General features: G+C 41.1%; 1 protein-coding gene across 1 annotated transcript in view; it reads right to left on the bottom strand.

Annotated features, from left to right (window-relative positions):
* Positions 1-15,399, bottom strand: part of LOC116401584 (gephyrin-like) — a 29,013-nt gene extending 13,614 nt beyond the window's left edge. Inside the window, exons 1-8 of the mRNA XM_031880066.1 lie at positions 15,271-15,399; positions 12,045-12,123; positions 7,476-7,533; positions 6,950-7,042; positions 6,012-6,106; positions 5,779-5,845; positions 4,391-4,702; positions 1,898-1,999 (exon numbers count right to left, since the gene is read on the bottom strand). Coding sequence (XP_031735926.1) covers positions 1,898-1,999; positions 4,391-4,702; positions 5,779-5,845; positions 6,012-6,106; positions 6,950-7,042; positions 7,476-7,533; positions 12,045-12,123; positions 15,271-15,334 — 870 coding nt within the window. The 5' untranslated portion in view covers positions 15,335-15,399. The remainder of the gene's footprint in view (positions 1-1,897; positions 2,000-4,390; positions 4,703-5,778; positions 5,846-6,011; positions 6,107-6,949; positions 7,043-7,475; positions 7,534-12,044; positions 12,124-15,270) is intronic.
* Positions 15,400-15,515: the final 116 nt, after the last annotated feature.

The raw sequence follows: 15,515 nt of genomic DNA, 5'->3' as shown, positions 1-15,515 counted from the left end.
CACACACACACACACACACACACACACACACACACACACACACACACGCACACACGCTTAATGCTAAGTCAAAGAGTTTGTGTTGGTGTTTGGTTTTAAGGAATGCAAACTACACAAACTAATCTGGTGAAGAAAAAAAAAAAAACTCTTATTAATTTAACATTTGATGCAACTAAATCAAATAGAGGACTGCTTTATCTTTCATTATCATTCAGGTTACTTTTTTTTTTTTCTTGTGTCCCATTCAACTTAACGAACTTCCTCCAAAGGTTACGAGAACATAGACACCGAAATCATCCATGTTTCCTTACAGGATCACTGCTTCAGCACTTTGGCATTTGTTTAGAAGCAACTAGGGACTGTGGACTTCCTTCATCCAACACATCGATGTGTGGCACATTCACATGTGGGGTAAACAAAGTCTGTTTCACCTCAATTTACCGACCAAATCCCTGACCGAAGGATTATCTCCGGATTCCATTTGAACTTACTCTTTCTTTCAATGGGTTTTCAACGGGACCCAAAATACTATCAAAGCTCTAATTAATATAATGTCACTGTAGCCACCATTATTCAGAATGAAAGAGAGAAATACAAAGTTTTAAATTTCAGTCGCTTAAATGGTCACTGTGACAAATAACCTATCGACAAATAGATTTTTCATTACAAGCTGGAATTCACTGAAACCAAGAGCGGCCTGAAAGGTAAGGTAAGAATCATGCAAAACCACCGTTGAGAAGGAAATAACAACCATTAATATTAACTTAATTCTAGCTGATTCACACAGGTCTATTTGTTTAAGAGCTACTACATCGGGTTCCACTACTGGTCAACAGGGAGAAATTGGAAATCAATCTGATCATGTATGCTAAAGTGTAGCATATTTAAGTCAAAAATGTACCAGGGATAAATGGATGGTTTTATTGTCTCTGTTCTCATCAATGAATTGCCCAGGTGACCACAAAAAAAGGCACAATATTTGTCCAATTATTCTTAAGATACATAAAAGCTTTTTTACCCAGGTTGTAAAGTACACAGCCATCACACCTACAAACTGCTTTTATAAACGATGGTTAAACGTTAGCCGGCTAAAATAATCAATTCTTATCTAGCCACCTGAAATATATATAACAGCAGTTGGAAGATTTACTTGTTTTTCTTAAAGGCAACATGAGCAGAGAACCATGATTGGCTGTGAGCTGAACATGTGATTGCACCCGTGACAGGCTGGCATGAAGCCGTGGCTAGCTGCTCTACTGCAGCTGCCCACCAGTTCATTCAAAACTGGAACCTTCTGTATCTTTCCTTAAGCAAGTGTATAGACTTTCTACTTCTGAAGTACATTTTTTACATTTCAGTGTGTAAAGAATTTTACATTTTACTAACATGAATAGTTTGATAAATAATAGTATCCCAAACTAATTTTGGATTGGTTCTTTTCTTTGTAAAGCTGCATTAACTTGTTGGCCACCTGTGGGTGGCAGAAACAAGCAGCTACAATATTATTTACATATTTTTCACCTTATAGCGTTGTTATGATATTGTGTGTGCAAACAGTTGTCTCTTTACACATCCAGCAGACATGTAATCCACCGTAATCTAATACATTTTCACTAGTCCATTTTCGCTCTTCTTTGGTCTCCATCAACTCCTGAAAGAAATATCTGGCTCTTTAAATGTCGAATGTTCAACTTTCTAGCGTCTAGCTTTGCCCGTCTGCTGTTGCTGGGCAGGTAGTGTACAAAAACAATAGTGTATTAAAGCGTTTTTTGCCGAATGCTCCAGATACATTTAAAGCAATTCAGAGAAAGGCAGATTCAAATAATGTAACGGTACCTGAAAGACACGATGAAGTGACCAATGACAGGGCGAGGAGGGTTGTGTGGGAGTGTCTCACCTGCTGGTCATGGGTACAGGAGCAGGTGAAATGAGTGGGCGGGGCAGGCGTGTTGCCGAGCAGGTAGGGACCGCCCTTAGCCATGACCGCAGCATTGCTCGTCTGATGGACACACACACACATGCACAAACACAAACAGACAGACACATGGCCCCATAGACAGACAGGTGAATGAGATGAAATGGAGTGCTTCAATCTGGTTAATGAATGACATCACAAAAGTGGCCATTTTCCTGTAACAGCTGCTCCATCGGCATACTTCTCAATATTAACCAAACTTGAGTGCTAAAGGTTCCTACCAGTTATGTTCCACATACAATATAATCAAGTATTTGGAATTGTGAGAGTAGGCCTTCTGTATCTTGATACATTATCTGGATAATGACATCGCCATGGGCCTTTGCATTTACAACTGCAGCCTGTTGCACAAGCTGAAAGTAGGATTGAGTGTCAACATCATAGACTGTTTTTAAGAAGTGGACGTAGTCATGGTGACGTCATTGGTTTGTGGACTGATGTTTTGAAGCCTCATGTTCGCCATCTTCGAATAGGGCCGTTGCCATGTTTGGAATACGGAGGAGTGACGTAGAGACACCGTATGTTCTCTGGTAGTGGCAGAGACCTGTCAATCACAGTAAGCCCCACCCTAAAGCATCCCCTGCTTTATGGTCTGTTTGACTCTAAATGGACCATAATTTACTAAATGAACATCATGCTGTATTGAAGAAGACTTGAAACTAGAGATTGAGACCATAAACTCATGTTTACAATGTTTACTGAGGTAATAAATCAAGAGAGAAGTAGAGTCATTTTCTCATAGACTTCTATACAACCAGAGGAGTCGCCCCCTGGTGGACAGTAGAGAGAATGCAGTTTTAAGACACTTCCTCATTGGCTTCACTCTGCAGAACCTGAGGTTGCCGCCTGGTCAACACTCACTGCTGAGTTGTACCTAGGTGTTACAAAATTCACAATCAAAACACTGTAGCAGCCAAGTGCAACATTTGGGAAATATTGAAGAAAACTAAATATGTTTTAAGGCTTTAAATCGAATATTTTATTACCAAGACTAGGTAAACCTAGTGTATGGCTGGAGCGTCCATGGTCAATTTTCTTAATTGTGGCCAGATTGTTACAGGGATAGTCAGTGGTGTCTATCATGTGAATTCCTGGATATTAAATGTTCATCATCACTTTTCTGGAGTGGCCCCAGTAATATTTGTTCTTAAAGTGTAGAAAACCACATGACATGGTTCATCTATGTTCGAGTCAAACCACAGTTTGATCACCAAAATCTAGTCAGTTCATCCTTGAGTCCAGGTGGACGCCTGTGCCAAATTTAAAGAAATTCCGTCTCGGCATTCCTGAGATATTGTGTTCATGACAATGCACCGGATGGACGGACGGACAACCCGAAAACATAATGCCTTTGGCCACAGCTATCGCAATGACAAAGCCAAGCACGCACACTTATTACTATCAAAAAAAGATAGATGTAATCATTACCAAAATTCCCAATATGTTTTTATTTAATGAAATATTCTGCTTTAATCCACATTTGTTGGCGTTAAGGCATTTTGACTGCGGTCTAAAACTGGTCGCCCTCCCCCACACACACAGAGAGGCTCACACCTGTATTAACAGACATTCAAAGCTTTATTCATAAACCCAATAGAAGCTTCGAATGTAAAAAAAAAAAAAAAAAAAAAAAAGACATTCAGTACAGCCATAGTGCCTAAGTCTGAGTCACACTGTTTGTTTTGGATTTAGGGAGCCAGGGCTGTGTATGAATACAACCGTGAGGAGATATTCACTGATTTTGACAAGAAGTGTATTGGATTAGAATCACAGACTCCACCTTCAAATAGGCCTATGTCTTATTATCATTCAAACTTAAAAACAAAGATTTTAATTACGGCTAATAAAAGATTCCGACAACATGTTTACTGCTGGACCCTTGCGTTGCACATCGTTGTGGCCGCACATTTGCCAAGGGAGGGGTCAGCTGTTACTTTTTGAACATGCGTTATGTGACTTTGATTTCAAATTGTTTTGAAGAACGTGGTCACACGTGTTCTACTCTATCCAGACAAGATATTCAGATAGAGATTTAAAAAACAGCTTTAAAACGTGGTCTCACTGTCTCTGTTCGAAGTTAGATTACTTCCCATTCAATTTCCCAAGGAGTGGTATAAAATATACTGAAGTGCTCTTTCTTCAAACAGCAACTTTCCTCAGCTTGACCCAGACAATAATTTCTTTGTATCATAGTGGAAAAAAAAAGATATTTCAGTTTTCTGAAATGCCCTGCTGCTTATTTCCTTGAATACTAATAAGTGATATTTTTGTCATCTTCCAGCAGCTAATAGCATTTGATCAGTGGTTGTCTGTATTACAGTACCCTGCTGCTGCAATGACCCAATTTCCCCACAGGGATCATTAAAGTTTCCTCCATCAATTCTCCAGCAGCAGCGTCAATCGCGTCTGGTTTACCTTGGCAGCGATGGCAGCTGCGGTGATGTGGGAGGAGCCATGCTGGTGATGGTGGTGGTGGTGGTGGTTGTGCACATGTGGACCCCGCCTCCTGTCCTCCTCCTCGTCGTCCTCGTCCTCTTCATCCTCGCACTGGGTGCCGCGCTCCATGGTGTGCATGTTGATGTGCGTGTCGATGTGCGTGTTGGCCAGCAGAGGGGAAGGGGAGGGCAGCTGCTCCAGGGCGGCGTGAGTGGACTTCACCATGACAGTGGCCTCGCGCAGCAGGTCAATGGCGTGGGGCAGAGCGGGCAGGATGAACTGAAAGCACTCCTGGAGAAAACAACATGACGAGCAAGTTAAACTCCACTTTCAAACACTGGATTGATTGTAGTAGCCCCGCACTTTCTTACTTAAAACGTTACTGTGTTTATTGATATATTGGTAACATTTGATGCCGGACGGTTTTTAGAGCTTTCTCACTGAAAACAGCAGCCAGCTTTAAACAAAAAAGTACAGTTAATGTTGCAAAAACCCTCTCAAATGGAGCTATCCACTATATTTTGTCAGGAAAGGGCTACTGTATAGCTATGATGACATATGAAATCACTGCCACACAGTGGTTCAATTACACTTTTTTTCATTCTAATAACTTTTGGGTCACGAAAATTGGGGTATTACAGTATGTACAAATATATAGAACAGGAGAACAAGACATTGAACTTTTGCCGTGGTCATTTGACAAAGTCAAAAGAAAATGTTGGTTGTTGTTAGTTGTTATGATGACAATGCCAATGGGGCCTTAACGAGTCTTGCTGCGCCGCTAAGCCGGAAGCGGAGGTAGTTACAGAGCCCAATCAATGGCTGTAAAATCCATTTCACACTTTCTTTATTACTTACGTATTTATAGAGAGAACTGCCTGCATGGCGGGACTACACACACACTCATACACACACGCACACACACAGATGCCAATGCTTGAGTGAGTCTGACTTGCTGCAAGTCGGTTTGTGTGGAAGTTAACCCGCTATGAAATGGCTGTCGCTCTGACCACCCTGCAAAACGTTGATCGAAATGGGAATGTCCGTTCTACTTCTATTCTATGTCTATGTTTTGCCCCAAGTCCCAAGTAAATCTCAAGTCAAGTCCTAAACTTAGAGTTTGAAGTCTTTCACTAGTCGGTATGTGTTCTTTACCAATGTCATTTTCAAATGACATACACTTGACAAATTACATTATATTTCAAAGTTAATGTAATAGTAAAAATAGAACAATTTTTTATGCACCTGTTTCAAGTCTAGTCAAAACGCATCATGATCAGCTACAGATTGTCATAATAGCTAGCAGGCATTACATGAGTAAGCATGTATAGGGTTCTAGCAGAGTTCAGATAAGGACAGAATCCCACCTGAGAGCCCTTCTTGCTCCCTGGCAGGTTGATGATCAGGGTCTTACCACGGATACCACACACTGGCCTGGAGAGACAATGCAAGTAGGAAGCAGATTAGAGCAGGAGAGGATATCGCGCACACTAATCTAGTTAGAATTGAACAGATTAGCAGATTTAGCGCCGCACATCCCGGTGCAGACAGCATGTCTTAACTGACTGACGGTGAACAGCAGTGGTGAAAAAGTCTTCACCTGGAAAGCATGCCTAGCGGTGTAACGTTGAGTGATCCCATCAGCATGGCGAGAGCCATACCTGGAGCCTCTCGCTCTATCACGTCTCTGGTGGCCTGCAACAGAAAACACCCGGTCTCTAGTTAAGACATCAAAATCACTGGTTTGGTTAGAAGACAAAATACATTTTTGAAGCAGTTTGTTCAGTGAATTTTCAGACAGGGCTCACTAGTTTAGTCTCTAATTGTCCTGATTTTAATCAGAGGGCCGTGGTTACGCTCGTCTCTTTAGTGCTTTTGTCATCCCATCGTTCCAGGACGCATCAACTGTCAAGTCTGTACGCTACGAGATCAGACCTCGCTCGCCTTGGGTTCCGATCAGCTGGACCACATGCCGAGGTGGCCTGGCCCGCATCGAGTTGGGATCTGAACGTGGTGTGATGTGGACAGCATGTGGACACAATCGGGACAATTCATCAAACATAGGTCACCATCATCTCCAGATCAGAACCAGTGCTGGTTTTTCCTGATTTTGCTGCTTCAAAATAACGGGGGACTTTTATTGTGAAGAATTTATGGGAAAGTGGGTTTAGCACTGAATTAACGGAGCTTCGCTAGTGGCTATTTTTCAATTTGAAAACAAACCTTTACCAATACTGCAGGGAGGAAGAGTGATCAGCAAAAATAACGGGGGACCTTTATTGTGAAGAATTTATAGGACATGAAATATTTATCCAGCATTTTACAGCCGCTCCTTTGACCACGGAATTTTTCCAGTCACTATCTGATCAGGCTGATCGCATTGAAGTGTCAAGAGTGGACACACATAGGCAGACACGGCTGACATCCGATCTAGCGCCCCATCACAAATACAAGTGTAACCACAGCCATGTTTAGAGTTTTATTTTATTAGTATTTTCACTTTCAAGCGTTGCAGTCGGTGGCCCTGTGCGTTTGTACCTCAGGTGTAACATCTCGTGGTGCAAATCCGGTTCCTCCTGTAGTGAGAATGAGATTCAGCTGCTGTTCATCGCACCACTCCAGAAGAGATTCCTGTGCACATGTAAACACACACGGTTCACAACTACACCATGCATCCTCTTGACCTGGAATGCTATGGGCCCAGCGGACAGCTGCAGTGGATAAAGACACTTTCATTCAGGATCATATCCTCACTGCATTCAGTGGCTAGAACAGCATTAAAGTGAGGGATCACAGGTGGCTAGATGTTGGATGATAGACGGGTGGTCACTGCAACCGCTAATAAGACTGAGTCAAAAGGAAAAAGATTCAGGGAGTATGCGATGAAGAATGTGCCACGGTTTTCATTCGGTGTTGTATCTCGAGTGCGTCTTCTTCTATGACAGATTCTAACTTTTTTGAGTGCCAGTGGGAAAGTGTGCAAAGTCCAGTCTTCACCTCACATTGCTTTGTGTCTCGTAACCAGTGATGGGATTGCTAGTGAGCTCGAAGCGATGACACGTACCTTGATTTCATCAATCTCATCTGGAACTATCTTGTAGGCCGCTATGACTCCTCCTAGCCTGCAGGAGGGGACAAAGACGGAGTGAGGGTAACGTCCGTGCATGTGAATGTGTGCACTTTATGTGTGTGCAGACCACAGACTACGGGGTCAGATCAGTCTTAGTATTAATGGATGCACACAAAGGAATTCACAAATGTATTTTTTGATGTACATTTAAATTACTCTCTCCACAAAAATAGATTTCAATGCAGAAAAAAAGTTATCAGTCATATCATACAAAAAATAGGGCTCACAAATGTGTTTCTGATGCATTGATATCTTAAATAAATGTAATAGAAAACATATGTTTTGAAATATATTTGCAATTTTCATCCAAAACATGTGGATGTTGTTACATTCATATACAGATTGTTGTACCTGCATTTATAAACTCCTCGTCTTGTGTGACCTTTACTGCATTTGTGTGTGTGGGTTTCATTTTTGAGACTCCCCTGCCTCGGCTCCATTCACAAATGCCATTTTTCCAATGAGATTTGAAAGTATGATTTTATGTAATCACACAAAGCGTTACACTGTGCAGTCTTCGACTACGAACAGGAGGATTGACATCAAAGTGACTACATGCCGCTGCAAGGAGGTCAAAGGTCAACCTCGACATGTGTCTGGTGGTGGCGCTCCATGGCTGCAGTCGGATTACGTCCTGTATCTTTTCCTAACCACTTTATCTTGACCTCAAGATAAGAGAGGAAGCACTGAGGCACCTTTCCTCAGCATTGAATGAATCCGGCCAGCTCTCATCATGGCTGCCGCTTCCATACTTCCTAGAAACCCCTTTTGGTCATTTCACTCGGTTAGGACACTTCCTCAAAAAATAAAGACCATTCGATCGCATCCCACGTGTAAGTTTGAATAACTGTCTTGGCGAGAATGATTAAATATGTTTGAGTCATGAATGCTTGCTATGTTAGTGATGTGGCATTTAACACCAACGCAAGCTAGTTACCCATTTATTTACTATGGTTTGCTAGCAACTTACTTTATTGCAAATATTTAAACAGGTAAGCTATTTGCAAGTGAGTTAACTGTAAGGTTATGTTTAAAATTACTCGGATCATATTATGGCTAGCTAGCTAGCTAATAATCCTAGGTTGTCTATTAGTGATATATAGCTAACTTGTTAGCAAACGCTAGTGTTGAATGCCACTACCTCAGGGGTAGGCAACCTTTACTATCCAAAGAGCCATTTTGCCCTATTTTCCACCAAATAAGATTTGTCTGGAGCCGCAAAAGCTATTTGATATCACAGTTTATAAAGTTTTATAGTTATATTATACAGTTGTGTGAAAAAGTGTTTGCCCCCTTCCTGATTTCTTATTTTTTTGCATGTTTGTCACACTTAAATGTTTCAGATCATCAAACAAATTTAAATATTAGACAAAGATAACACGAGTAAACACAAAATGCAGTTTTTAAATGAAGGTTTTTATTATTAAGGGGGAAAAAAATCCAAACCTACATGGCCCTGTGTGAAAAAGTGATTGCCCCCCCTGTTAAAACATTAATTAACTGTGGTTTATCACATCTTTGGAAAGCTGAGTTCAATTTCTCTAGCCACACCCAGGCCTGATTACTGCCACACCTGTTCTCAATCAGGAAATCACTTAAATAAGACCTGCCTGACAAAGTGAGGTAGACCAAAAGATCCTCAAAAGCTAGACATCATGCTGCGATCCAAAGAAATTCAGGAACAAATGAGAAACAAAGTAATTGAGATCTATCAGTCTGGAAAAGGTTACAAAGCCATTTCTAAAGCTTTGGGACTCCAGCGAACCACAGTGAGAGCCATTATCCACAAATGGCGAAAACATGGAACAGTGGTGAACCTTCCCAGGAGTGGCCGGCCGACCAAAATTACCCCAAGAGCGCAGCGACGACTCATCCAAGAGGTCACAAAAGACCCCAGAACAACATCCAAAGAACTGCAGGCCTCACTTGCCTCAATTAAGGTCAGTGTTCATGACTCCACCATAAGAAAGAGACTGGGCAAAAATGGCCTGCATGGCAGAGTTCCAAGACGAAAACCACTGCTGAGCAAAAAGAACATAAAGGCTCGTCTCAGTTTTGCCAGAAAACATCTTGATGATCCCCAAGACTTTTGGGAAAATACTCTGTGGACTGACGAGACAAAAGTTGAACTTTTTGGAAGGTGTATGTCCTATTACATCCGGCGTAAAAGTAACACGGCATTTCAGAAAAGGAACATCATACCAACAGTAAAATATGGTGGTGGTAGTGTGATGGTCTGGGGCTGTTTTGCTGCTTCAGGACCTGGAAGACTTGCTGTGGTAAATGGAACCATGAATTCTGCTGTCTACCAAAAAATCCTGAAGGAGAATGTCCGGCCATCTGTTCGTGACCTCAAGCTGAAGCGCACTTGGGTTCTGCAGCAGGACAATGATCCAAAACACACCAGCAAGTCCACCTCTGAATGGCTTAAGAAAAACAAAATGAAGACTTTGGAGTGGCCTAGTCAAAGTCCCGACCTGAATCCGATTGAGATGCTGTGGCATGACCTTAAAAAGGCGAATTCTGCAAAGATGAGTGGGCCAAAATTCCTCTACAGCGCTGTAAAAGATTCATTGCCAGTTATCGCAAACTCTTGATTGCAGTTGTTGCTGCTAAGACTGGCCCAACCAGTTATTAGGTTTAGGGGGCAATCACTTTTTCACACAGGGCCATGTAGGTTTGGATTTTTTTCCCCCCTTAATAATAAAACCCTTCATTTAAAAACTGCATTTTGTGTTTACTTGTGTTATCTTTGTCTAATATTTAAATTTGTTTGATGATGTGAAACATTTAAGTGTGACAAACATGCAAAAAAATAAGAAATCAGGAAGGGGGCAAACACTTTTTCACACAACTGTATATACAAAAACTATAGTTTGCTGTATTTATGAAATTATAGAAGAAGAATAAAGACAATTCTTGACATTGTATTGCTATTTTACCCATTATAACAATATCAAACAATACACCGCCATGTGTAGGCCTACATTGAGGTCAATTAAACACAACTGTGCAGGTCTATTTGGGTCCTCCCCATGTTTGTGGAAGATATATTCAATAAAAAGTAACCTACTTTGAAATAAATATAACATATAGCTGCAGCCTAATGTCTTAAAAAGAGTAAATGTAAAAAATAGGCCAGTTTGTATCTAAGTAAGACTAAAGTCCATTTCAGTGCGCTGTCAACATCTTGTTTTTTTCCTCAGACACTTACAGCCATCAACCTTCGTGCCTGAACATAAACGCACAACAATCAGTTCAGGATCTAAAATGAATATTTCTTTCCAAGATAAATTCTCACCCGTTTAATGCGATTTTTGTTTCTGAACATCGCTGCAGAGTTTCTCTATATCAGGGCTGTAAGATGTGACTTTGAGCTTCACACAGGACTGCAGGCTGTCATCTGTGAGGCGGGAGCGATATTTAGATTTTATGTAGTTCATGCTTGACTAAAACCTACTCGCATAAGTACTTGATCCAAAGATGGACAGGACTCCAAATGTATACTTCTTCATGCAAGTGTCGGGAATGGCATTCCATGTTTCAAACACAAGTTTGTCGGGTTTGGGGAGGTTTTCAATATCGCTCCATTTGTGCTCTCTAGCGAGGATGGCTTTCTGACGGGCGACATCTTCAAGATCAGCATCGTTGGCAGTGAATAGTAAATTGATACGGCCACGCAGAATTAAACTCTCTATTTTCCTCCGTGACTTTTCTTTTTTTGGATTTATCCATTGATAGTTTACCGAGGGTCTGCAAATCATGATTAGCCACCTGCAGGGAAAGGCTCTTGACAGCAACGTAATAGGATGTGACGCACATACAGTAGGATGCTGACAAAATATTAAGATCTTTTTTAATTTCATCACACAGTATCACGTCAAACTCCAAGATAAGAGGTGTTCCCTTTGAAAGATTGTCCACTGTGCAAAACATTTAATAAAAATTATTTCCATGTTATTTTTTGTCAAGGGTGCCGCAACCGAGGGGCTCTTCAGCCCCTCGGTTTGACAAAAAGAGTTGGGGAACATCTGCACTGAAACGGGGGGAGACGTCCGATTGGCTACGGATACTTCCCTGTAGAAAAAATGGCATTTGTGAATGGAGCCGAGGCTGGGGAGTGTAAAAAAAACCAGACCCACAGACGCATGTGGTGAAGCTCACTCATAACAAGCAGGTTATAACTGTGGGTTCAACTGTCTGTATATTAACAGAACAACATCCAAACATGTATTTGATGAAAATTGCAAATCCTTTTAAATACATAAATTTGGGGATTTCTATTACATTTATTCAAATTCAGGTTAATGCGTGTGTGCATCAGAAATATATTTGTGAATCTTGTTTTTTTATTTATATGTATATTTTTTTTTTACATTTCTGTACAAAGATAACTTAAATCACTTTAAAATAAATCAGGAAATATACATCAGTGAATCCTTCAGTGTGCATTCATTAGTATTGAGACTGATCTGACTCCATAACAGACGTGTGTGGACTCACAGTGAGGGATCATGGACCAGGTCCTTCAGGTTGACTCCACTCCTGTCCTCAGCCAAGTTCTTGAAACAGCTGTCACTGACTGAAGAAGAGAGAAGTTCAGGTTACACGACAGATAGATGTGATGCAAAATAAAACTGGTCACTGATACGCTGACTGGTGGAACCTCGGTTGATACTAATGAGACATTTCATTTTGCACAGTGGACAATCTTTCATCCATGTACATTTAAATAATGTTATCACCCAGAATTGTAATTGCGGTTGTTTGCAGCTCAGTGTCTCATTCATGTTTCTCAAATGCAATTTTGTCAGTTTTCCGAGGGAAACTGGAGAGTACCACATTCAAAATGAAAACGGCATTTAAACAATATAGTTACACACACACATACAGGATAGTAGTCCTTTACGGTCTCTGAACATTGGATTATATATATTTTTTATTATACCTATTATGAATTGTTAAAGTAAAAACCTGAGATTGTCCAAAATCCACTTCAAAGAAAGTGTGTAGACTAACACGGTGAATTATAAAGTCTACCCAGTGAGTCTTACAATGCGAGCAGTCAAACTTCAGACTTTGTTATGTTTGGACTGGTTCTGGCAGTTTCTCCCCATTTCCAGTCGTTATGTTAAGCTACGCTAACCAGCTGCTGGCTGAAGCGTTGAATTTGACAGATAGATATGAGAGTGGCATCAGTTCTCTCATCCAACCCATTGCAGGAAAGGGAATGGTATGCTCCGAAACTTTCAAACTATTTCTGTTTTTTTTTCCTATTTAAATCTAAATTAAAAACTACATTTTCAAAAGTTAGCCTACATTTTGCTTAACATAAACATAAGTGACTTCTCACCAGAAAACCCAACCTGTTGAAAAGCTATTACACTTTATTACATTTGAAGACTTTTAACACATTTCCATTACCCTCTGACACAGAGAAATGTAGCTTGTTGTGAAACCTTGGTACCCTTGGTTCAAGGGCAAAACTACAGTATTTAGAGAGCATCCAGGCTATTAACTCTGGTATTCAGGCGAAAGGGAGTGTGTTCTCAAGAGTGACCAGGTGAAACTACTACGGCTAAAGTATAGTTTGAAATGTTTATTGTTTTGTAGTTTTACACCTCCGTTTCAAATAAGAACAACAGTACCACAGAATGTTACTCTAAATATTCTCCAAGAATGTAGGATAGTTGATTTCCAAAGGACATTAAAAAGGTAAGATTGACTCTGGATGAACAGCAACCTGAACACAAACATGCATTCTATATTGACACATTGTTAAAAGTAAAGTCAACGTGATCACTGGGCAGTGAGCGTGACTAGTGGAGTTCAGATAAACCTTGACGACTTCTCTAATTTCTCTTGACTTTAACCCCTTATAGTCATGTTTAACACCACGGGAAGAAGAAAAAAACATTTGCATCCCCATCTTACCAATGAATTGTTCTGAAATAAACAGAAACTGCATCAATATACAGTTGTAATCGATTTGCCTGTGGATTAAACCATGAGACTCCCTGACTTCCACCATACAGTATATGATATTATTAGTACTCTGGCTTTATTAATCTGTGCTTTATTGTATTGTACTAACTCCATTGATGAGCCTATATAGTGAGATCCTAACTGTGGCATTGGCACAGTGCGCCGATTTGATAGAGTTTTGAAGTCTTTGGAGGAATAAGATGTATCAGGGATAAATACAAAAAAACGTGTTAGTAGGATTCACCAACTGTTGGTTTGGGTCTTTAGAAGCATAGTTCCCTATTGGACAATTCCCTCTTTGGTAAAGCCATGGCCTAGTGTATTGGAAGTATTTCCAATAGTATCTTAGCTACATTTAGCACACCACAAACAGTGTGCTCTTTCTGCCGAGTAAACACAAGAAGCTAAATTACATTTCTTTGGTTTCCCTTATGCTGACTTAACAATCAAAGACTCTGGCTAGTAGAAGCCACTGTTGTTATGTGTTCATAGTCAACATTATTTCATATATTCCAACACAGTATGCTCCACATATGTGACCTTAAACATGCCTTGCGTCACATTTTACCAACCGCATATTTGACCCTAAACATGACCTAAACTCCTCAGTTAAAACCGTGTCGTGTAAAAACCTGATAAACACCCCCCCCCCCAAATGGGCTAGGAACGTGTGTTAACATGTGACAGGAGGTTGTGGTTGTCGACTGTACGGACAGCAGAGGTTAGCTGCCGTTAGCCGAGATGCTCGCTCATCAAAACCACAGACTTCCCAGCCAGCTGCTGGGGCGCATCCTCATAGTTCTCACGTCTCCCCCCGCCTTGGCGAGGAGGCAGCGGGGCTACTGGTGACTGTCACACGGCTGTATACTGGTCCCAGTCCTCCTCTGCACGACTCAAGACCAACATCAGATGAGCTAATTAGGGAAGCTGCTAAACAACCTGCACAACGGGGGGAAAATCGCTTTGGCAGTCGGCCTTGCCTGCTAATAATATTTTAATAGCTACCAAACGCACGATTTATGATTCATAAATGTACATTTTTAAGTACGATAAAAAAAAAGCTGACTTTAAGTCCAAATTAAACGGCTGTCAAAGGAACCATACAATAAATATTAATGAATAGCGGCCAACACATCGGATCTGTAAAGGGACATGAATAATGCAGTTGATAGCCTCGGTATCGCTATTGCTAGAAGAAAAATATAACGTTCCCTTGCGTCAAGGTGGCAACATACAGCCACAGCCAGAACGGAAGAATGGTGTTTTTTCTTCCACAATAAAAGCGCCAATTTTAGTTAAAAACTCATTGCAGCACTAGCTCGCCAAAGGAATTTTCGCCTCTAATTTTGAAAGTCCTGGCAAGTCGTCCTTTTTCCCACTGTCTCACTTGACGCCGATTAAAATATCACTACAATGTCGTGCAGCTATCATAATCATAGCTATAATGACAGCCAGTCTGCCTACGTACACATATACTTAACATTTTACCACAGAAATGCAAATGATGTCGTTACAAGGCAAACTCCACATCTGCCCGACCTGTCAAATAGGGAAGGCAGCTAACGTTAGAGCAATGACAGCCAACGAAACCGGTCAGCTTAGCATACTGGATAACGACAGCTAGGTCGGCAGCGGAGACAGCTCGTATCGTGACACCGACGTGCACAGGCAACCGAAGGCAAAACGCCACGGAGGTGCACTACGGAGAAGCGTCTTGTCGCATTTGACCAAACAGGCTCCTTACCCGTCAGAATCCCCACTCGGGTCTGATGGTCGTGGTTGGTGAGCACCATCCCGTCCGCCGCCATGTTTACAACCTCTGTCTGCACTGTGCCGGCACATAGGGGAGAGCGGGGTAAGAATTACCTTGCACGGCAGCTGGATTCTCGCGATGTCACGGCAAGATCACGCGAGAATCGTAGGATCACACACATATATATATATATATATATATATATATACACACATATATATATATATATTTATATA

This window comes from Anarrhichthys ocellatus, unplaced genomic scaffold (genome assembly GCF_004355925.1).
Source record: "Anarrhichthys ocellatus isolate YVR2014 unplaced genomic scaffold, GSC_Weel_1.0 scaffold545, whole genome shotgun sequence".
Classification (NCBI taxonomy): Eukaryota; Metazoa; Chordata; class Actinopteri; order Perciformes; family Anarhichadidae; genus Anarrhichthys; species Anarrhichthys ocellatus.
Note: the sequence above shows the minus strand (reverse complement) of the source record. Positions and strands in the feature narration are given on the sequence as shown.